This window comes from Zalophus californianus, chromosome 1 (assembly GCF_009762305.2).
Source record: "Zalophus californianus isolate mZalCal1 chromosome 1, mZalCal1.pri.v2, whole genome shotgun sequence".
NCBI lineage: Eukaryota > Metazoa > Chordata > Mammalia > Carnivora > Otariidae > Zalophus > Zalophus californianus.
In genome coordinates this window covers 90,071,262-90,094,974 of record NC_045595.1, presented here as the reverse complement: position 1 = coordinate 90,094,974, position 23,713 = coordinate 90,071,262, and the positions used below count along the sequence as shown (strand labels likewise).

The 23,713-nt window shown below is 46.0% G+C and overlaps 1 protein-coding gene across 1 annotated transcript in view; it reads right to left on the bottom strand.

Annotated features, from left to right (window-relative positions):
• Positions 1 to 1,248: 1,248 nt before the first annotated feature.
• The window catches only part of BFSP2 (beaded filament structural protein 2), a 59,606-nt gene continuing 37,141 nt past the window's right edge, over positions 1,249 to 23,713 (bottom strand). The window contains 4 exon segments of the mRNA XM_027586046.1: positions 1,249 to 1,473; positions 8,320 to 8,451; positions 21,081 to 21,242; positions 22,283 to 22,439. Coding sequence (XP_027441847.1) covers positions 1,249 to 1,473; positions 8,320 to 8,451; positions 21,081 to 21,242; positions 22,283 to 22,439 — 676 coding nt within the window.

Genomic DNA, 23,713 nt, shown 5'->3' with positions numbered 1-23,713 from the left:
TTAAAGTTTCAGGAGCATTGGTTTGTAGCCCCATTAATGAGGGTCTATTACCCGCAGCTGAAAGTACTCCTAACACACAGTATGTATATCTTCGGTATGTCCAAACACATAGAAGTATGTCCATGTGTGTGTATGTGTATATCTGCAGAAGTGAATATACGAAGAGAAAAATCCTGCAAAGAAGACATGAACAGACATTTTTCCAAAGAAGACATCCAAATGGCCAACCGACACATGAAAAAGTGCTCAGCATCACTCGGCATCAGGGAAATACAAATTAAAACCTCAATGAGATACCACCTCACACCAGTCAGAATGGCTAAAATTAAGAAGTCAGGAAACAAAAGATGTTGGCGAGGATGTGGAGAAAGGGGAACCCTCCTACACTGTTGGTGGGAATGCAAGCTGGTGCAACCACTCTGGAAAACATAGGGAAGTTCCTCAAAAAGTTGAAAATAGAGCTACCGTACGACCCAGCAATTGCACTACTGGGCATTTACCCCAAAGATACAAATGTAGTGATCCGAAGGGGCATGTGCAGCTCAATGTTTATAGCAGCAATGTCTACAATAGACAAACTGTGGAAAGAGCCCAGATGTCCATCGATGGATGAATGGATAAAGAAGGTGTGGTATACACACACAATGGAATACTACTCAGTCATCAAAAAAATGAAATCTTGCCATTTGCCATGACATGGATGGAACTAGAGGGTATTTTGTTAAGCGAAATAAGTCAATCAGAGAAAGACAATTATCACAGGATATCACTGATACGTGGAATTTAAGAAACACGACAGAGGATCATAGGGGAAGAGAGGAAAGAATAAAGCAAGATGAAACCAGAGAGGGAGACAAACCATAAGAGACTCTTAATCATAGGAAACAAACTGAGGGTTGCTGGAGGGGAGGGACATGGAGGGAAGGGGTAACTGGGTGATGGGTATTGAGGGCACCCGATGTAATGAGCACTGGGTGTTATATAAGACTGATGAATCACAGACCTCTACCTCTGAAACCAATAATACATTATATGTTAATTAATTGAATTTAAATTGAAAAGAATACATTTGAAAAAAAAATCTGCAAGGACACAGGCTGTCGGAGTGTGTGTGCGCGTGTGTGTGTTGGGCAGTTTGAGGGTGATTTCTCCTTCTTACCTTAGTTGCTTCTATAGTGTTTGAAAAACTTCTAATTTCGAACCCATGAGTATGTAGAGCTGTCACAGGAATGCGGGGCAAGGAGAGGCTTACCCGCTCTCCTCCCTGTCCAGCAGGGCGTGATAGGACGCCACGTCCCTCTGCAGCTGGGCCTTGCGCGCCCGCAGATGCTCTCGAGCCTCCTGCTGCTGCCCCGCCTCCCAGCGCATCTCCCTGAGCTCCGCCTCCAGCCTGCTGACCACGGCGCCCAGGCTCTGGAGCTCGATGTCGTGCCAGTGCTTGGCGTCGTGCAACGTGTTCTCCAGGCCTCGTTTCTGCCAAAGAGAGAACGCGGTCCACACCCGAGGCCGCAGGCAGTGCCCTCGAAGAGGGAGGTGGGCACAGCTGTGGGACGGGCTGCGCTGGGCCTGGGCTGTCCGTTACTCCAAGGACAATGGCCTCGCTGGCTTACGGGGGGTAACGATGAATCCCCCTCCGGAGGCCAGACTCTTGTTTAGTCTAATTGACTGATGTTTCTGATGAGGGGGCGCGGGGAGGAAGACAGAGAAAAGGGGAAGAAGGCGAGGGAGAAAGATGAAGTATACTGATGAGAGAGAATGAAAGAGTGAGAAAGATAGTGGTAGAAAAAATGAGAGTGAGAAATTGACATACACACAAGGGGAGGCAGTTTGCAGGTGTTTTTTTTCAAACAAATCTTGCTCTCTGAACTGCCTCTGGGCCTTTTTGCTCATGATTTCTCACTCGCTGGGGGATCCTTTCCTCCTCCACCGCTGAAACCCCTTCCATCATTCAGTTAAAATGCCTTCTCCTCCAGCACGCTTGCCCAGATTGCCGGAGTTAGAATGAATGTCTCTGGCCTTTATACACTCAGCAGGTTTTTCTTTAGTGTGTTAGTAGCACACCTTGGCTAATGCCTCTTCCCCTTGCTGCCCCTTCCCTGTGGGCTCCCCACTGCCCCGTCCTGAGCCCGTTTCTCTCTGAGCCATGCTTCCTGCGCCTGCGTTGGTCTCTGCCACGCTTATGATTTTAGTTGTCTCTCTCCTGATGACTCTTGCATTGATGTTTCCAGGACAGACCTCTCCCCCTGAGCATAAACCTGCTACTGAATTTCTTCCTGGAAATGTATACAATCCAAGGGCACCTCAAATCAACGTGTCCACAATGGTGCCACTGGCTTCTTTTGGAACCTGTTTACCTCTCCTATCTGTGCTTCCGCTGGTGAGTTCGCATGGACTAGACACCCAGCGAAGGCATGTCCCTCATCTTCCTCCCCTCCCTGATTCAATTATCATGGAGTCCTGCCTCTTATATATTCTGGAAAGTTTTCACATTTATGCCCTCTCTCCCCCAGTAACCAGTGTCCAGGATCGATGCTTATCACTGGTACCCTGGGGTAACCTCAGTAGCTTGTAGCTCATCTCTTGGTCCCTAGTTCCTCCTGCCTCTGCATTCTCCACATAGCAGCCACTGTGCTCTGTCGAAAGTCTGAATCTGAATTTGTATCTCCCCTTCCTTCTCACCTGGATCCTTCCTACTCATCCTCAAGTCCAAGCTTAGGGGTCACCTCCCCCAGGAAGACTTCCTTGATTGTCTCTTGCCCTTTCCCCCACCAGTCCGGGTTAAGGGCCCCTCCTTTGGGTTTCCATGGCTGCCCAAGTACATGCACGCCCTTAAACTTGTAATAGTGGGCTGAGCTTGTTAGGGGCATGTTTCTTCTACCAGACGGTAAACTCTTGAGAGCAGAAAGGAAGTTTCTGTAACTCCCATGATAAGACAGGAGGTGGCACAGAGTAGGTGCTCAAACAGGTGTGTTGCCCAGGATGACAGCACTTGTATTATGGTTACACTTATTGCCCTATCTGTCTCCCCATTAGACTGCAAATCTCATCTTCCCATATAGCAAGCCTTGCAGACTGTAGGGCTGACCAATAAACACCTTTAAAAAACTGTGTGCATCTATCTTTAACATTTTTTAATAGTTGTCATCATGGTGCACCTATAATTTAGCATCTGGCTTTTTTTATGACACATAACAACAGATAAATATCTTCAAATTGGAGTAAAATCTCAATAATACAACTTTCTGTACCCTGCCCCTAGGAGGAGATTTTTCATACCCTTTTGATTACTGTGGTTGAAATGGAAGATTCTTGGTCATGATGCCCTCTTGAATCATGGCTCCTGTTAAGCAGGGGCCACCATATCATCTTATTTAAACCATCTTAATTCCATAGGATATAAGAATATTGAGTCAGACTCCCATCCTAGGTACACTTACAGGTGGCAAAAAATGTGACTAGTAGAAAAAAAATCTGGATCAGTATCTGGTCTAGGGTTATTATTTTGGTGAGATCTGAAAACCCCTCTATGGCAATGAAGATGCAGAAATGGTCACCTGCACTTTGAGAATCACTTGTTCCAAATTCTCTGGGTTTTCCTCCTTTGTTCATCAGGAAATTGCTTGGTTTGTAGGGTTTAGTGTTGACATTGGACCTGTAACAGCTGTGATTTGGAAAAAACTTTCACGGAATCACGTTTGGATCATCGGTCTACAGTTTTCGCTCCATGGTCACAGGTGACTTCTCCATGTGGCCTGAGGTTTTCTTTGATGACTTAGGAACCATTGCCCAATGTAGGTTCGTGGAAATGACTATCAGAGGTCCTCTGTCTCTTCTGTCCCATCCTCAGAGTCCTGGTCCAGCTTCCCCCCCTAAGTCCCTGACATCCTGGCCTGGTTCTCACAGACACGCTTGGGCTCGAGTGATGGCCATCAGGCCACTGCGGCCCATCTCCCAGCTCCAGCCCCCACAGCAACACAACACAACACAACAACAAGCACACTTATTCCCCAGTTTCTAGTGATTTGAAGGGACTTCCTTGAATTGCTAAGCCCTCCAGAGGGTAAAAATAGTGACCTTATGTGATTTCTGGCCTTGAGCTGCATTCCTGATTTGAGTTGATGGAAAACAGGGCTCAGTAGGCTTTAAGCACCATTACTGGTCCCTGGCTGCCAATACAAACAGTGCCTTGCTGGCAAAGGGGGCTGCAAGCGCCACCAGCTCACCTGTCTGAGGTTTATATGAGCTGTGGGGCCCTGTGTGTGTGTGCAGGCTGCTCTGACCGACGATAATAGGGATGGCTGGATGGACTGAGCTGTCCATTTGAAAGCTGCAGAAAGGTGTGCTTCTTATTCCAGCTCTCTGGGCTCCTAACCTCGCCTGTAAGGCCCAGGGACCAGAGCTCTGATCTACCAGCTAGCAGGGGACAGAGGCAGCCTGTCCTGGGTCCCAAGCACAGCCAGCATGTCACTACTCCTAAGCCTTCTGGTTGGGCGTGTGAGTTTTCTTTTGATTGGTTCCAGTAGGCAGGGCCATGGGGTTTAAGTGAGGTGATCAGATGATGCCAACTTGGGATTGCTATACCAGGGGTTATAATAATAATTTTACAATGATAACCAGTAATAGATACCATTTATTGACTGCTCACTCTGTGCCAGGCGCTGTCCTAAGGGCTTGACCTGCATCGTTTCATCAATCATCCCCGTGACTTTATGAGGTAAATTCTGTTCAGTCTGGTGGCAGATCACATTTCCAAAGGCAGCTGCAATCCCTGTCTCTGTCCCACGTGTTCTTTCTCTAGGTGGCCTTGCCACTGCCTCATCAAGAGGTGGCATTTCTTTCTCCTCTTGTGGGATCTGAGATGGCCCGTGACTGCTAAGACCAACAGAGTTCTGTATAAGTGATATTAAGGGACTTTTAAGCCCAGGTGTTAAGAGGCCTGGTAGCTTCTGTGCTGGCGCTCTGAGGAAAGCCGGATACCACGTCAGAAGTCCGACTACATGACTGCCGTGATTTGAGGAAATCAAAGCTAGCCACCTGGACAGGCCCCATGGAGGGAGAAAAAGAGATGCACAGCTGAGGCACCACACATGTGAGCGGAAGCCACCATTCTTGGATGGTCTGGCCCCAGCAGATGCCGCAGCTGTCTCTGCTGGACTCTGCCTAAATTGAACACATTTTTTACTGTTGTCTTAAGCCACCAACATGGCAGATACATATGATAACCCAAAGAGATCCTCACTTCGCAAGTGAGAAAACAGAATCTTAGAGACTTCACTGCACTAATGAGTAGAGGAGTCAAGATTCCAGATTCCAGACTGAGTGTCAATCCCCAATTCCAGAAGCCCACTGTGGCCTAGTAGAGAAATAGAGGCAGAAGGGCTTGGCCCCTCCACTTGTTACTCCCGTTCATGCGTAAACCCCTGAACCACAGTTTGCTCTTCTGCAAAATGGGATGTCAGTCCCAGCCCCCCGCACTTCTCAGTGTTTCTATGAGGGTCCAATGAGAGAATGCAGGTGAGCATGCTCTCATGACTATTAGCATCTCTTGGAGAAATTACATTTTGGACACTCATCAAGGGCTTTGGGGACATGAAACAAATTAGACATGGTCTCTGCCCTGAAGAAGTTAATGTGATGTCAGGGGATGAGCTGATATAACCATATAAACCAAAGGGCTCTGAATGCAAATGGGTGGCAGGTGGAGAGATCACCCCACCTGTGGGAGTCAGGATCTAGTCTTTTCGCTGGGTGTAGCACTTGCATATCTTCTACCTCACCTGTGCCAAGGGTGTGAGGATAGGTAGAGGTAGGCAGAGTTGGGGGGAGGGGTCTCCTTCCAGCCATGGGAAGAACATGTCCAGAGGCTCAAGTGTAGGAGAGCAAAGGGTGAGTTCTAGGCATTTCCCTTCCTGCGGAATCTGGGCTGGTCTGTGAATGAAGCCCAAGCACGGGGTGGTGCTGGAAGGTCTGGTGAAGGAAGGCTTTCTGTTTTACCCCCAGGCAATCTCAGGGGGGAGGGACACTGAAAATGCAGAAGAGAGGGGACAGTAGATAGAGGAATGTCCCAGATGGGGCAACAGTAGACAGGGGAAGTTTACTGAAGGGAGGAGAGAGTGGATAAAACTTCAGAGACATTTTGAGGTTGGAAACAGAAGACAGAAGATCTCATGTTTGGGGACTAAAATCTTACCTGCAGAATGGTGCAGGTGACAGCATCTGCGAAGGACAGAGGTGAGGGCAGGCTGGCGCTCGCTGAGAATGGAGGCTGCTAGGAGCAACTGCTCTGGGAGCACAGCACCCTCTGCTGTGTTCAGTCATTTGGTGGAACCCAATCTGGTCATGAGCTTTTAGAGGACAGGAACCATCCACTTCATGTTTACATCCCTGGGACCTACCTCACAGAGGGCTTAGCACACAGTAGGCAGCCAGTATATGTGTGGCTAAGTAATGGGCCACCTCCATCCAGATACAATTCTTCCAGGCTTCTCTGATGATGTGGGGTTGAGTGTATGTCCAATATTTTGCCTGCACTTTGTTTTTTTTAGGATTTTATTTATTTATTTGACAGAGTGAGAGAGCACAAGCAGGGGGAGCAGGAGTGGGAGAGGGAGAAGCAAGCTCCCCCCTGAGCAGGGAGCCCGATGCAGGGCTTGATCCCAGGACCCTGAGATCATGACCTGAGTCGAAGGCAGACACTTAACTGACTGAGCCACCCAGGCGTCCCTGCCTGGCACTTTTTATCACTGGAAGAAGGCAATTTGGCAGCCACAAGGACATCTGGGGAATAAATGGCAGCCCCTTAACCAGGCTTAAAGGGACTTGGGCAAAAGGCAGCACTCCTAGTATTAGGACCAAAGGTTATGGCAGGGGAATAAAACAGATGAGCATAAAATTCACATAACTGAGTAAATAATGCAATGTCTTTCAGACAATTTTTAAGCTAAAGTAGCATTATTTTAGGCTGTAGTTTCCTGATTTTTCTCACCTCAAATCCTTTTCTCACATCCCCTCGCACTGACCCCGATCCCATCACAGAATGTGTGGGAGAGCAGTGGCAACGAGACGTGTGTCATGTTGTGCTTGCTATGCTGTGGCAAGACTAACATCTCCCTGAGCTGACTGGGCAGCGTGTGACCTTGTTGGCCAAAGGACGATGGACCCAAGGGAACTGAAGACACGTGAAGGAGGAGAACTGGGGTGATGGAATGATCTTGGCCACGCGAACTGAAAACATTGTTTCTGAGGGAACCAACTAGAATAAATCCTTGAGCTAACTTGATGGTAGGCTAAGACTGCATTGGGAGGTAGGGCTGCCGGTTTGGTGATGGAACAGATTTGGGTGGCAAAATTGAGATGAGGAGGGTGTATGGGGAGTGGTAGAAGAAAGGGGCACTAGTGATAGTATTGGAACTTTCCCAAGGCTTGAAGCTGGTGGGAGACAGGGGCTCCTTGGGCCTCGGTGGAGTCTAGACCCACCTCATCTGCACAAGGATTACATGAACCATCCCCTCATGCACTCCAGTGTGGACAACACACTTGTTCAAATCAGTATACATGGCCCCCGCAGGGGGCATCGAGGTGGAGCTGTGGGCTTGGTACCCTAATAACTTCAGTTCACCCCAGAGAGCAGAGGATGAATTGCTAAATTATTAATAATTATTTTAATCACTACTACTAACAAATAATGCAAGAGACCTTCCCACAAACCCCAGTGAGTCTGAGGCGCTTCCTAGTCTTAGTTCGGGGTTCCGCAGAAGCAGAGCCTAAGGGAGGGATCCTGGTACATGTAAATAATTAAGGGGTTGCTCTCAAGAAAAGGGGAGCAAGGAAAGCAGGATAGGGCAGAGGAAGGCGCTAAGTCAGGAGGAGTCTCCATTGGAATCTGGTACAGCCTGATCCCACAGAGAGCCTGCGAGTGTGAATTACAGGGTTAAAGCCATTCCACTCGGAAGAAAGTGGGCTGGGCTTTTAAACCCCACGTCAGCTAGTCATTGGCTGAGGGCTAGAGGAGGTGGGCCTAACCGCCCAGGCCAGGTGTCCACTGTTTGGCTGAGGCCCATTCTCTGGACAAGTGGGGCATCTGGGGGTGTAAGCAGCCGACACTCACAGTGGTGGCCTGGTGTCGGGTATTTCGGTGGGGCATTAACAGCGTTCACTATACCGGTTGTGGTTCGGTATCAGCTGACCCTTTCCGGCCTCAAGACTCAACATGCTGGGAGGTGGGAATCTCTTGCGAACTCCGACCCAGATGACTACAGCTCAACATTTGAGAGTAAAAATTGACGTAAGAAATGCCGGGGCTCTTCCCAGCCCACTCACCAGGGCCCGCAAGGATTCCGTCTCGGCCTGGAGGCTCTGGACCCGGCACGAAGTGTTGTGCAGCTCCAGCCTGAGGGCAGCGGCCATCTTGTCTTCCTGCGTCTGCGCCCTGCGGGCCACCTCTGCCTGTTGCTGTGGAGGGCCGGGTCTCTGCGTGAGCAGGGGAGCGTGGACAGCCCAAACCCCGCCTTCCCTCTCGCCCTTCCCAGGGACCGCTCCACTGCCTCTGACTCAGAGCAAACAACTGGCAGATGGAAAAATCCCATTTTTTCCACAGGCGCCCCCACCAATTTGTATACAAGCGTTTATTTAGTTTGAACATAGAGTGCATGCAAGTAGAATACAATTCAAAAGCTTTTTCTGAAGGATTTATAGGAGAAAGTCTCCTTCTGTCCCTATGCTTTATTTACCCAGTTCTTCTGTTTCCAGTTTCTTATACCTCCTTCCAGAAATATTTCATATATTTATAAGTAAATATATATGATCATCCTCTCCTTGCCTTGGTACTTAATATAGCTTAGAAAATATTCCCTACCAGTATATATAGATCAGTTACATTCTTTTCAATGGCTCCATAGTATTGCCTTGTTGGAAGTACCGTAATTATTTAGAAGCCCTGCACTGATGAGCGCTTAGATTGTTTCCAGTCTTCGCCTGTTACAAACAATGGTGTAAAGAATAACCCTACAACCCTCATTGTCCACACATGGGAGTATCTCTGAGGGGTAAATCCCTGCAGTGGGACTGCTGAGTCAAAGGGTATGCATTTCTCATTTTGATGGATGTTGCCAAATTGCCTTTCAGAGAACTCGTAACCCGTTCCAATACTGTCAGGCAGTGCCGATTGCCCCACACCTTCTTCAGATGAGGAACTATCCAACTTGGTCTGAGAGACCCCGTTTCCTTGTAAAAACCAGTCTGGCCACAATTGTGAACACAGGGGGAAGGTCTGTGTTTCACAATTTCTCCCTCAGCAAGGACATAGTCTGATTCTTTCTCATCCTTTCAGGGGATAGGTCATTGCCACTCTTTCTCTTTGCTGGAGAAAGGGGAAAAACTAGAGATCACTTTCATTCATCTTTGGTACAGTCTGACGCATGTCTCTAAGCCAGAGATACGGGAGGAAAAAAAAACCTGTTTTCTCTCCTAGTTTACTGGCTGTCTGGATTGACCATTTTTACTACATATGAATACTTATTTATAGGGTTATGCAAAAATAGTCCAATTTAACTGACTAAGAAAACCCAGGTCAAAGGGCTCATATCTCAGGTGTAGTTCTTCCTGTGTGAGAGCTAGAAAGAGGTCAACAAAAATGTCCATTGAAAGTCTGGGATCAGCTAAAGGAGAATGGAAGCTGTGGGCCCAGCTCTGACTGGTCAGTCCATGGCTGTGTGTCCCTGGACCATCATTCAGCCTCTCTGAGCCCCAGCCCCTGTCCACGGAAAGCAAATGACAGTGAGTGGAGTACCTATGAGGCTTCCATCAGGTTATACATGCGGAAACTTTTAGAACCTTAAAAGCATGCAAATAGTGACTGCATATATTTTTCTATATGTAAAAAGTAATATTAGCCGAAAATGAGTTTGTAAAAGCCACTATAGGTTGGATACTACTGCTGATAACTAATACACGTTAAGCACTTATTTTGTGCCAAGCACTCCATTGATAGTGTTAAGTCCTTATTTCAGTTAATCTTCACGACTCTATGAAGCAAGTGTCATTGTTACTCTTATTTTACGTGAGGAAACCGAGGCACAGAGAGACTGAATTATTTACTCAAGATCGTATGGCCTAGAAGGGACAGAGCTGGATTCCCTGCCGCGGCCAACGCCAGAACTGTGCTCTCAACCAGGTTTGAAAGCCACTGCTTCCGCCAATCCAAACCCCCGAAAGTGGAGCTGTCTTCCCCAAAGTGAAGGTGGACCCCTCTAAAACTTCCTCATGGTCTGTCAAGTCCTGCAGTGATGGGTCGCCCCGTTTCTCTCCCTGTCTTTGGGGTTGGAACTTGGCCCAGTGGGCTGTGTGGGTGGGTGGGCGGTGGGCGAGTGGGATTCCGGCAGACAGACGGAGCCGGGAGGTGCAGGTGCACAGAGCGGCCAGGGGGTCAGTCAGCAGCTGGAGCGCGCCTGAGAGCTCTCGAGAGCAGAGGGTTAAATTTTCAGGAAGTTTGTAAGCTGGTCGGTAAACACAGCTATTATTAAAAATTAAATTATATCCACTTACAATTAAGTTATATTAAAATGGTAACAAATACTCCAAACACATCACTTGCTAATTTATTTACATTTTATCATTATCTGTGCTATCAAAGTTATTTATATCGATGGTAGCTGTGCGGTAGAAATAACATTTAATGCTGAGCTTCTGAGCATCTCTTCCAAACTCTGTGCTTATTTACATCAAGTTAGGAGTTTGAAATCAGCTGTGGTGAGAGTTATTTACCTCATGGAAATTGGAAAACACTATAAATCAGGGATTGAATTGTTGTTTTGCTGACTGTCTAGGCTTAAAGGGATGCAGAAAATGTTAATAAAGCAGATTAAACTTAAAACGGGTCATGTCTGTAGCTGTCGCACTATGAATAGCAAAAAAATTAGAGGGAATATCTTTCCAGTATTTACAAACTATTATCTGATTTAAAAGAAGTTACTCATCATTGATGAAAGGACTCATTAAGGTTAATGGAAATATCAACCAAAATTCATATCAGAGCTATCCTCATTTATCACTGATGTGACTTTTTGCTTAATTGGATATTAATAATCAAGCATATTTTATAATCTGATTTTGTGACATTATTGTCAATGACAGAATTATAAAAACAGTTGGCAGATTTTGCAAGAAATAGCTAGTCACACTGAAGGTATAGGTGCAAATGGAAAAGCGAAGTATGTATTTTATCCTAAAATTTATGTTATCTCGAAAATTATATAAAGAAAACATCAACAGAAACTTCTATGTTCCTTTACGTGGTATTGTGAATCTGACTGGCACATAAATACACATGCTTACATTTGTCCTCGGAGAGCAGATATGAAGCATTACCAGCACGCCCTGGATAAGAAGCGGGCATGAGTGGAAGTCAAGTCCCACTGAAGGCAAATTTCAAAGCCTAGGTGGTGGGTCTGGGATAAATCCGCTGGCCAAGGCTGTCACCACAGCTCCCCAGATGATCTGTGCTCCTCTCAACCCAGACAATGTGTGGTCTGTATTCAGAGGTACGCACTGGTCTCTGGGGGGATGAATGCTCTATTGGAGTATTACCCAAACATTCGACAAGCAGCATGGCTTTTCACATATCTGAATACTGACTCAAACAATTTTTATTTAAATCGATTCACTTTTTCTTTGTAAATAAATGTGTTTAAAATGGAAACTGTACATAAAGTCTCAAATTTTATGTGCATCAGGGTCATCTAGGGAGCTTGTGAAAATGCAGGTTCTGATTCAGGCGATCTGAGTGGGCCCAGGAATCTGCATTTAAAACTCCCATGTGATGCCTGGTCCATGGGAACAAAGTTCTAGATTGCTACGGAAACCAATAAAACTGTAAAACTGTATCACTGGTCATAGACAACAAATAGCTGAAAAATTAATAAAATTAAAATAAACCAATGTTATTATATTTGAGCAAATGTTGCCCACCATGTTGCTGAGTCCCAAAGCCTGCTTTGTCTTTGTTGAAACGTGAGACTGATGAGTATAAGAGAAGTGTTAATGACCTACTGGCACCAAATGGAAACTTTCTTATACAGCTTAATTACGATTGAAAGAGAAAAAAATGAATTTGATCACTATGGGATTGTCATTTTATATCATGCCTAATACCTTCTCAAATCAGCTTACAAGTGATACTTGCCTTTCATCTGGGGACAGTCAACTGCTTTAACTCACCTAAATGTATTACCTGCTCTTCTCCAATGGCTTTTTAGAGTTATGCTTTCTGATTAATAATTACTTCTATTTCCATTTCAACCCAATGCCTTCAAGATTTCTCCTCACAGACCACAAAGCAGTTGTGTCATTCTAGACCCTGAGGATAGGAAGGTAGGACTGTGTTTGTTGCTCAGTGCAATTGCTAGGATGTGTAATGAGATTCAAATATATTGGTCCCCAGGCTTTCAAGCCAGCTTGAAATCTTGGCTCCTCTGTGCAGGGGCTAGGCTGCTGTGTTTGCACTCCATCTATATTTCTGGGACAGGAGAGCATATTGACACTTTGAAATAGGATAAAAAATTTCAAATAAAAAAATTTAAATTAAGTGCACATGGAAGATGGATGGGAGAGAAGCAAAGCGGCCTGCTTTGGAATAAGTCAGAGGAAGTATTTGAGAGTCCCACATGGAGGGGGAAAAGGGCCATCTCCAAACCCATCCCTCTGCTATGCAGGGGTGTTCTTAGCAGAACATGTGTCCAAGATGAGTGCTGAGAGGCTGAAATGGGTACTCTGCCTTTCTCCAGCAGTTGCTGTGTGGATTTCAGCCAGTCTGCTCGAGCTCTCTGTTTTGGCAGCTGGTGAACAAGAGCTTTACAAGAGCCTTGCTCTGCTGCCGAGTACAGCTGACCGCCCTGCTCTGCAGTCTCTTAGACCTCACAGGATCACAGTAACCTCATGATGTTCACTATCATGGAGAAAGGGAAAGCAATGGATTCCTTGGGGATACAGGGGTTCCCCATCTTGTATCACAGAGGAATCTTATCCCACAGGGAGGGCACAGAATCATGGTTTGGGAAGATCATGACAAAGGTCTGGCATAACCTTCTGGACCCTCAAGACAAAGGCCTCTCAACCTTACATTCCATGAGACAATGAATCAAGACTCCCCCGCACTCCATGTGATCTGCCCAGGACAACCTAGCTGTTCAGAGTCATGATTCTGGAATCAGAAAGTGTGGTCTGAATCTCAGTTCCACCACTTTGGAACCGTGTATTCTTGGGGAAGTGACTAACCTCTCCGTGCCTTAGTTCCTTCCTCTGTGAAATGGATACGATCACAATACCTAACTCATGGTGGGAAGATGAAGGGAGAACAGGCCTGTCAGGGGCTTAGAACCGGGTCTGGGCACTTGGTACAGGCTTACTAAATGCTCTGCTGGTGCTGCTTTCAAGCGTGTTGTATTCTCTCTTGGAGGAGAATGGTCTTTCTCTCCGTTGCCTGCCACCTGCACTCAGCCAACCTCGCACTAGATTGTAGGTACCTTGCGTGCGGGGGACAACTTCTTACTGACGCCTCTGTTTGCCCTGGGGACCTAACATGGTGCTTTACACCTTGGGCATGCCCAACACATTTACTGAAGGTCCACAGTGTGTCCTAGGCACATGTTAGGGACTATGGAAATGGGGGGTCCATCAGCAATGGAATGAAATCTCACCTCCTTTTCATTAGGAGGATTAGATATCAGTATTATAATGACCATGGGGTATCATATAAATGTTATTTAGCTAAGGATAGCTGTGGACAAGCAGCGTCCACATCCCTGACCTACTCGAGCCAGATGTAGGATTTATTTGGGAGAAGGCTGGATGCCATCCGGTCTTCACCTGAGACACGAGTTCTCCTTAGTGGGAACTAAAAAGAAGTACATGTCTCACTCGGTGGAACTTCAGTGTTGGCAGGAGGGCTGGCCTGGCGAGGCTAAGCCAAGTGTCTCCTTGAATTGATTGACACAAGAACTGCCTGGCTATTGAAGCTGCTCACAAAAGGCTATGGGACCGATTCCCAGCCTCAGCGGAAGCTGCCCAAGGACACACCGAGGGACACCCGGCTTTGCGGACTTGCTGCCCCTCGGTCATAAGGAAGGGTACGCTGCTGAAGAAGGAGGTGGAAAAGGCTCAGCAGTGAGTGTGGTTCCAAAGAGAAAAAAATATGTTTTTCTTCTTAAGGTATTATTGGAGAAGTTTAAACGATAGTATTTTTCTTCTGGTTCATGGAGATCATCCCATTCCGAAGAAGGGACTCCTCTGCTCTGTCTCTTCTCAGAGACTGATTAAGTGTTGAACGCAAACCATACTACTTTAATTTCTCAGGGATTTGGGTTGTTTTATCTTTGCAAGTTATTTTAGAAGTACGGTCCCTACCCTTTTCATGGGAAAGAATTACCATTGAGAAATACCAAAGATAGCTTTGAGATCTCAGAATCAGGTGGCCAGGAATGGCCAGGGACTTTGTGCCCACAGCCCCATGCACAAGGCCTGGCACCTGCTTTGTGCTTGACAAATGGAGTCTGAATGAGCGAGTGAGTGCAGATTTCTTGGTAGCATGTAGAGGTTACCGTGTTGGGGGATCCTCTATATAGATAGTCACTCAAGTATTGGTTGTCAACCAGTTGTGGGGTTGGAAACAGTTGTGGAGGCTGAGGGTCTGGGAGTGCCCTCTAGAATATACATGTTGTACTGGGTAAGGGTAAAGAACAGGTGAAAGATAGGCAAGGCCTACCTCAATGTGACAGTCTCTTTAGTTTCCCTTTTAACAACTACTTTGATTCCCTTCATTCTGTCCCCCAGCTCTAACCAGCTTGGCTATGCTCCTATAACATACAGTGACGGGAACCCAATCCTGGCCTCCCAGCTCCTATAGTAACCCTGCCTTATCGGCTAACAGTATCTTTTGAGAGCCACCTGGAACTTTCATAACTTAAGTAGAAAGACAATTGACAAGCTGGGGATATATTTACAACTTATTGCAGGGAGAGCACTAATTTCTCTAGTGTACAAAGAGTCACTATAAACCAGTAATAAAAAGTCCAAGACCTAATAAAAATGGGCAAGGGATATGATCCGATAGTATACACAAGAACAAATATGGCTGGAATTCAGCATGTAAAAAGATGTTCCACCTTCCTTATAATATGAGAAATGCAAAATAAAACTGCACTGAAAAACCGTGTTCTACCTCTAATTTGGACAAGGATCACAAGGTATGAGAACTCACAGTATTGGTGAGGATGTGGGGAAATGGGCACTCTCAAACATTTCTGATGAGAACGTAAATTGTTACAACTTTCCTGAGGGTAATTTGACAATATTTATCAAAATTACCAGTGTGCATAATTTTTGACTCTGCAATTCCACATCTTATGAATTTATCCAGCAGATATATTTCTATATTGGGAAATGATGGACATTAAGTATTCTAATGTATAAAAGCAAAAGATTGGAAGCCACCTAAATATTGATCAGCAGGGCATTAAATAAATCCTGGGATATCCATTGCTAGAACAGGCATTTTTTTCTGTTGAGGGCCAGATAGTAAATATTTTAGGCTTAGCAGACCATATGGCCTCCATTGCAACTATTCCACTCTGCTGGTGTATGCAAATGCAGCCATAGACAATATGTAAGTGAATGAGCAAAGCTGGGTTTCAATAAAACTTATTTGTGAAAAACAGGCAGTGGGTGAGATTTGGCTTGTGGGTCATAGTTTGCTGCCCACTGTGGTATAATATCATGCCATCTAAAAAGCAGCATGTTCTGAATACTACTATTTGTGTAAAGAGAGAGAGAGAATATATACATATTTCCTTGGATGTGCATAAGGTATCTCTGAAAGGACACATAGTAAAAGGATAACATTGACTGACCCTGTAGAAAAGAACTGGGCAGCTCGGACATGGGTTGGATGTCATTTTTCACTGATATCACTTTGTACATTTTGAACTTTGAAACAAATGAAGGTATTATATATTAAAAATGCTTACATAAAATCCAAGTAAATGAAAAATGAAATAAAAGTGAGCTGGGGCCTTTTTGCAAAGCTCTCCCTGTGACATACTAGAAAGGCTAGAGGACTCCCCTTCAGTGCTTGCAGTAAGCACACCAGAAGAGACCATGGCTTATTTCACTAAAGAGACATCAGGGATTATAGCCAACTCATCAACACACAGGGACCCCTAGATTACAGATGCTTTTAGGGGTTCTGCTCTTCCTATTCTCCTTGAAAGGAACTCTCCAGTTGGCTCTCGTGGTGATACCACATTGGGCCATCTTGTCATTTAGAGCCAGTGACCCCAGTTGACTAGTAGAAACCCATTCCAATACAATTTCATATATTCTAGAAAATATTCACTCTTCTTTGTACAAGCAAGCAAAGAGAGGGTGTTGATATGGCAGGCTATATAAAATATTTGCCCTTTCAGGGGAAATTATTGTTTGTGGATGTGGATGATATGGAGACATGTTATCTAAGGTTCCTAATCTGTTCATGGTTAGATCTAGATCTATGGTGTCCAATATGGTAGCCACTAGCCACACGTAGCTATTTAGATAAAGATTCATAAATGTTAAATAAAATTAAAAGCTCAGTTTCTTAGCTGGATCAGGTGCATTCCCAGTGCTCAACAGTGCATGCGGCCAGTGGCTCCCATACTGGATAGCTGTGCAGACTACACAACAGTCCTATCCTCACAGAAACTGCTATTAGAGGACACTGCTCTAGTCAGTGGCTAATGTCTCTTCCAGCTCTAAGCCTATCAATAACCAGAAACCTCACGATTCATCTCCATCTGTTCACCTCTCTTCATGCTCAACTGTCTCCACAATCTGTCATCCTGGCTGTTTAAGGCATGATGGTTACAGCTCCCTTAAAGTTCCTGACCACGAATGCCTTGAACTGATCTGAGGCGAGTGCAGACCATTATCAGAAGAGACAGCATGGGTGCATTTGCTGTGGGGTTCCTGGCCCCTAGGGGCTACTGAAAGGAAGCTGAGTTCTCTCTTGTCGGCACCTCCTACCCCACCACACCAGCTGGGGCTGGTAATTGAATAAGCCTTTGGTTATTGTACACATCCTCCCACTTCGGTGAACAAGGGACAGAGAGGAGGCTTCCAGGAGTGAGGGTGTGGAGCCCTTCCCTGGGAGGAAGATCCCAGGGAGGAAGTTAAGAACACAAAACAGAGCTTGTCTTGCCTGCTACAGAATGGAAACATCTCAGCATAGGAATGCTAGGAAAGAGGTGAATGATAGAGGCTCTCCCATATTCCCCAAGGTGGCCTGTTTAGGTCTGTGGGTTGCAGACTGGGGAATATTCCGTGGGTAGCCAGGAGGTCTGGAGGGTGGGATGGCATGTTGTCTGTGGTTCCCCAAACATCCCCAAATACCTAGGGCCGGGTAACCACAACAAGCAGACAAGGGAGGGAGGGCCTGGAAGACCCTCCAGAAATTCTCTAGACAAAACTGACCCCACCCCCCCAAACATGGTATTATAGAACTTGAGAAGCTCCAAAAGCTAGACCACCAAAGTTCCCAACATCCATGGCCGAGACTGGAGAGAACCTAGCTCGAACCTCTTTATAAGCTTTTAATGACTTAAGAAGAGTTAGCAGATAACTTGGGAGCAGATGCCGATGGCATCCACCTCTATCCCTCAGGAACCTTTATCCCAGAACATGTGGTTCTCCCCACCCTTCCATTCCACTGCCAGATTCTACCCTTTGCCTGGGAGAGCTTTCTCTGAAGTCTTTGAAAGGTCACTCTGCTAGCAGCTGGCAGATGTCTGATGGGGATGGTATTACTACCCCAGCTTCCTCGCCTTTCCCCTCTCTTGTATTCTGTACTGTTCCCCAGAAACCCTGTGGGTGCAGAGTCCTGTCTCCCACAGTGGGTGCTGGTTGGTTAATCAGTTCTTTGTTGGTTCCCTTCTCTGCTTCTTTTCTACTGGTATTTTGGTCCCCCTCCTCCCCCAACTTCCAGATAAATAATTTCCTCTTTAATATTTGTCTCCGACAGGGTCAGTTTCTGGGGAAACCTAAACAAAGATGTAAATTAATCATGTCAATTAATTTTCAGCCTCCCCAGGCTGAAAGGTAATTAAATACATGTCTGTATGCTCTCTGCAAAAGGTTTGAAAGGAGTGTGTGCTAAGCCATTTCACATTTATGCTTTGCTGCCAAGAAACCGACAAGAGGTGCTCAGGATGGGCAAATGTCAGCCCCCAAGGGCATGACAGCCACTGACAAAACTATTTATTGGAGGACTTCTGGCTGTCAGTTCTGATCTCTGTTGATGATCAGAGGAATTCACTCATTCTGCAAATATTTTCTGATCTCCACCTCTCTGCAAGAGGCCCCGGTAGCATCAGCCAAATGAAAACAAGTACTGTCTGTTTTCTCTGAGATGTAGCTTTCAGATTACTCTATTAAAAAAAAACACTAATGAATCTGTTCAGAATTAATACTTCTGGTGATGATTCTCAAGAAGGTGAAGGGTGAGTAATAATGGCCAGGATTTTTTTCTTTTTCACACTGTGCAGGATTTCTTTCTGTTCTTTACCATGCCCCATCCCCTTCCCCAAATAAATAATCACTGCAGTGTGGGGTATGCCCCAGGAGTGTTGGGACAAAAAAGCAAGGTTGCAAACTCCTAGGCCATAGAGTTTTGGGAACCAGAGCGGAGGAGGACCGACTACCCAATGTGGAGAAAAGGTGCCTGGCCCTAGAGCCAGGAGGGTGGAACGATGGTGCTGCCAGCCAGCCATGTGACCTCAGGACATCAGCTGCCTTCTCTCAATCTGTTTCCTCACCTCTGAAGTGAAGAAAGGGGATGCGATGGTGGCTAAGGTCATGAATTATGAATATTCATGAGTCTCTTAAAAAAGAAGCAACAGACCAAAACCAAATCTATGGTTTGGTTTCACTTTCCCTTTGTGTTGTTCCCCCTCTCACCTGGTTGGGGGCGTGGGAGTCTGCCTGTTCTGAGGTTACTAGGCACTGTTTGCCCTAAAAAGAGTTTGCAGTGACCTGGCTCAAGGAATTAAGGTCAGAAAGAAAAGCGACTGTTGAAAGGAGATGGGAGGTGGAGAAATGGTGGAGTAAAGATGTTTTTGATGGATCCAGAATTGGTGAAGACCCTGCTGGGAAGGTTCCTGTTGATACTGAGGGGGCAGGGGAGAACAAAGAACAGAAAAGGTCTTCCTTGGGTTTTTTTGTTTTTTGGTACCTTTTATAAACTCTGGTGGCTCTCAAGCCTGGCTGAATATTAGAATCATCCAGAGAGTTGGAAAAAAATCACAAAGTTCCTCTCCTTCTTCTGATTTAATTGGTCGTAGATGGGGCCTGGGCATGAGCATTCTTGAAAATGCTCTGGGATAATTCTGCTGTGCAGCTGGGATTGAGACCTCCTGAACAGTAACCCAGGGCACAGGAAGAGCCCGCTTGCTTTCTTTCAAAAAAATAAGCTACCTTATTTTTCATATGGTCTCTATACTTTCCTTCCTCTTCTGTTCTTCTCGCTCTGTGCCTCAGAATCCCCAAGTCATACATGGATGGGAGATGGAGAAAGGAAGAACAAACCCTGTGCATTCTGTGTTCTGGTTAATTCCTTTTTTATTTACCAGGTTTAATAAAAGATGTTTCCCTCCATGAATATAACTCATACTGCTTAAGAAAAACTTGAAAAAATATTATACTCAAAAACAAGAAAGAAAAAAAACATCTCAACATGTCACATAGGTCCCTTCCTCAAAGACAACCACTGTTAACACCAATACATTTTAATGTTTTCTTTCTAATTTTTCTTGATGCCTCATTCCTTTGTTTGAATGCTTTCTACTATGTCTACCAGGGGTTGGCCAACTGCAGCCCGCAGGTAAATCCAGCCTACTTTCTGTTTCTATAAATAAAGTTTTATTGGAACATAGCCATGCTTATGTGTTACCTTTTTTTTTTTTTTAAAGATTTTGTTTATTTGACAGAGAGACACAGCGAGAGAGGGAACACAAGCAGGGGGAGTGGGAGAGGGCGAAGCAGGCTTCCCGCAGGGCAGGGAGCCCGATGCGAGGCTCAATCCCAGGACCCTGGGATCATGACCTGAGCCGAAGGCAGATGCTTAACGACTGAGCCACCACGCGCCCATTACATGTTACCTTTTGCCTTTCACACTACCAGGGCAGAGTTGAATAGTTGTAATAGACTGTCAGGCCCAGGAAGCCTCATATTTATTGTTTGGTGCTTGGCAGAAAAAGTTTCTTGGTTCCTAGTATATACCCTTCTGTACTCTCTCATTTCCCCCACTTGACCTTATTACGTGGGCATTTCCCTTGTTGTTATAGATGCTTCGTAAATATTTCTAATAACTCCCTGGGATTGCATGGAAAGGTTGTGGCTTAGCCTTACTCTTATTATTAAACATTTATGTGCTTCCCCCTAATTTTTTTCATTCTTATAATGAATGCTTCAGTGAATACATTTAGATATAAATTTTATCTATATTTTCAATTATTTCTTTTTTTAAAGATATTTATTTATATTTTTTAAGTTTTTTTTTTTTAATTTATTTGACACAGAGAGCACAAGCAGAGGGAGAGAGAGGGAGAAGCAGGCTCCCCGCTGAGCAGGGAGCCCGATGTGGGGCCTGATCCCAGGACTCTGGGATCATGACCCGGGCTGAAGGTAGCCACTCAACCAACTGAGCCACCCAGGTGTCCCTCAGTTATTTCTTTAGGACAATGTCTAGATTCTTCAACTGGTAGGTAGGGGCATTTCAAGATTCTCAATTCAAATCATCAATTCCCTTGCTCAAAGATGTCATAGTAGCTTATACTCCTCAGTAATATAGGGGAGAACCTACTTCACCACACACTTGTGGGCATTGAGTATTACCATTTTAAACATGTTACCTTTAGACAGGGAAACAAAATGTTACTATTTTAAATTGTATTTCTCTTACATCTAATGAGATCAAAACTGTTGCATTTCTTCTCTCCTATGTTGACTGCTTTTCACCTTTGCTTGACCTCCTTCTGCACAGGGAGAAGGTCCTGCCTCACCTTGGCTTGGAGCAAGGCCCCTGCTTCCGCCCGGTTCTTTTCGACATCTTTCTCCCAGTGGATCCTGATGGTCTCGAGGATGTCATCCAGACCGGTGCCGATGGGCACACCCATTTGTTCCAGCTCAGACCCTGCCAGCTGTTTGTACAGCACTTTCACATCCTGCGAACAACAATATACACTCCAGGTGAGCTCCAGAGGACACGGAGAGCACAGAGAATTTCAGCCAGCAGAAGCCCAGGTCTGTGGGCACCCCTTGTGCTTCTCGTTCTGCTCCTGCCAAACATAGGGCTTCACAGAGACTGGCAAAGTCCCCGACCCTCTCACCAGCACGTGTGCCATAGTCTTTGGCAAGAAGGAGGCGTTCCTTAGGCTGGTGTTCGCAAGCCCAGGCCCCCTCAAAGCAAATATCAAAATACATAAACCGCAAAATAACACAGAGGAAGCAACAACAGCAAGATGAAATGTATGAATTCTGTAAAGTCAGAGTAGGCTGGGAGAGATTTAGAGGTCACTGAAGGGTGAGTGGTGGAGAGTGGCGGCAAGCGGCTGAGCTAAGAGCAGGAGGAAGTGGCCTTAGCGCTTGTGGTCAGCCTGAGGGCGGACAAAAGAAGGAATTTCCCAAGGGAAGCCGAGTTAAATGGGTTTTGACTTTTTCGGCTGAAAGCACATTCCATGTCCGCTCAGACAGTGACACGTGTGAGGTGGTTTAGAGTTGGGGCCGTTCTGCTTGCAACTGGGCTGAGTCATGGGGGGAGGTCCTGTTGAGTCCTGTCACTCAGTGAGCTGACGTAATTTCGTTAACGAGTGTGTGCAAACCCCAGCCTGGGTCTAGCTTTAGAGTTATTTTGTTTGTTCAACGCAGCGTTAAAAAAGAAAAAAAGAAAGAAAAAAAGACCCGAAATACATGGCCTTGAGGTAGGGGATGCTCTCTCTCCAGCTCAACACAGGGCCGCTCACTCTCCAATGTGGACCTGCCTTCCCCTCCCCTTGTGTCCCAGCTCTGGCCCGAAGCCCTCTGAACTTGAGACTCCTGGCCATCACCTCACCCACTGCAAGGATTTGGGCGTGTTTTGCCCGCAGCCCCGGGCAGGCGAGGGGGACAGGCCGACAGGAGCTAGCCTCACTGATGGCTGGCTCCGCCAGACAGGCGCGGGCCTCTGGGCTGCAACCAAGCCAGCGTCGCCCTGGACCCCTCCTACCTCTTCGTAGCCCCTCGACAGAAAGCCGAGTTCTTCTTTCAGGCGTTCTATTTGACTCTCCAGATCCATTTTTGTCAAATTAGCTTCATCAATGACTTTATACAGAGAGTTAATTTCCTCTTCCGCTGCCTTTCGAAATGGCTGCTCATTTTCATATCTGCAGATAAAGGAGCTTAATCAGCATAGGTGGGGAACCCGAAAGGGGAAATAATCAGATTACAAATGTTACCGACAGGCCAATTATGTGATAGACAAATGAATGTTAGAAGTCACCGTTCCAACAGCTCTGAGGCCACTGTTAACGCAAGTGTTACGTGTTGATTTATTTAAAATGGAAGTGATGGCAGCCAACTTCTGATAACCTAGCTTCACAGGCTGCCACGCTCAGGGGTCCCTGGAAGCACAGAACTCTAGGGAAGGCTTCTCCAGGAGCTGAGATCCAGGTAGGGGGATGTGGCATGTCACCATTATTCTGATTTGCCATCCTTTCCCCCCGAGGATCCGTTAACAAACATTACTGAGAACCTGCTAAGCACAGGCTAATGATCCCAAAATGAAAAACACGGTTTTTGTCTCCAAAGAGCCCATGTGAAAATTTGAAACTGTGGCTGCAAATCCAAATGCTTTCAGGGGCCAAGTGGGGAATATAGATGAGGGATGAAGGCCGGGTCTGGGAAGTAGGGAGAGGTGGGGATTGAAGCCCACAGGACAGCTCATCCTTCACACAAGGGGACCTGCTGCTCAGCTCTTCCTGTTAGTGCTGCGTGGGAAGGGGTGTGCCAGTTCCCTCCGAGAGAAATGGGAAACCTGGATTTATATGCGAAACATCCAGAGCTTTAAAAACTTGCAGCCTATACAATAACACATAGGCACACACATCGACACAAATCTGAAACATCCCCCCTGAGTTCTTTCCATCTCTGGTTTGCACAGAGCCTTCTTTCTATAAACCACCCGACATCTTTGCCAATTTCTCTCAGTGTTACTCCTTTCCTTCTACAGCCTTCCACCCAGCTGTACCCTCAGTCACATTTCACACCTTACCTTCATCCATCCATAGAACGGAGAAATCTCACATTACTCATTGAAGAAAGCATCTTAGGGTTTCAGAGTTTTAAGGGAATTTAGGATTCAACTATTCAAACTCTTACCCAGTGACAATCCCTTGATAGCATTCTTTTTTAAAAAAAAGATTTATTTATTCGAGAGAGAGGGTGCTTGAGAGAGTGCAAGCAAGAGCGCAGGGGGAGGGGCAGAGAGAGAAGGAGAGGAAGAGAGAATCTCCAGCAGACTCCCTGCAGAGCATGGGAGCCTGACATGGGGCTCCATCCCAGGACTCTGAAATCCTGACCTGAGCCGAAATCAAGAATCAGTTGCCTAACAAATTGAACCACCCTGGTGTCCCTCGACAGCATTCCTAATAGGTGATCA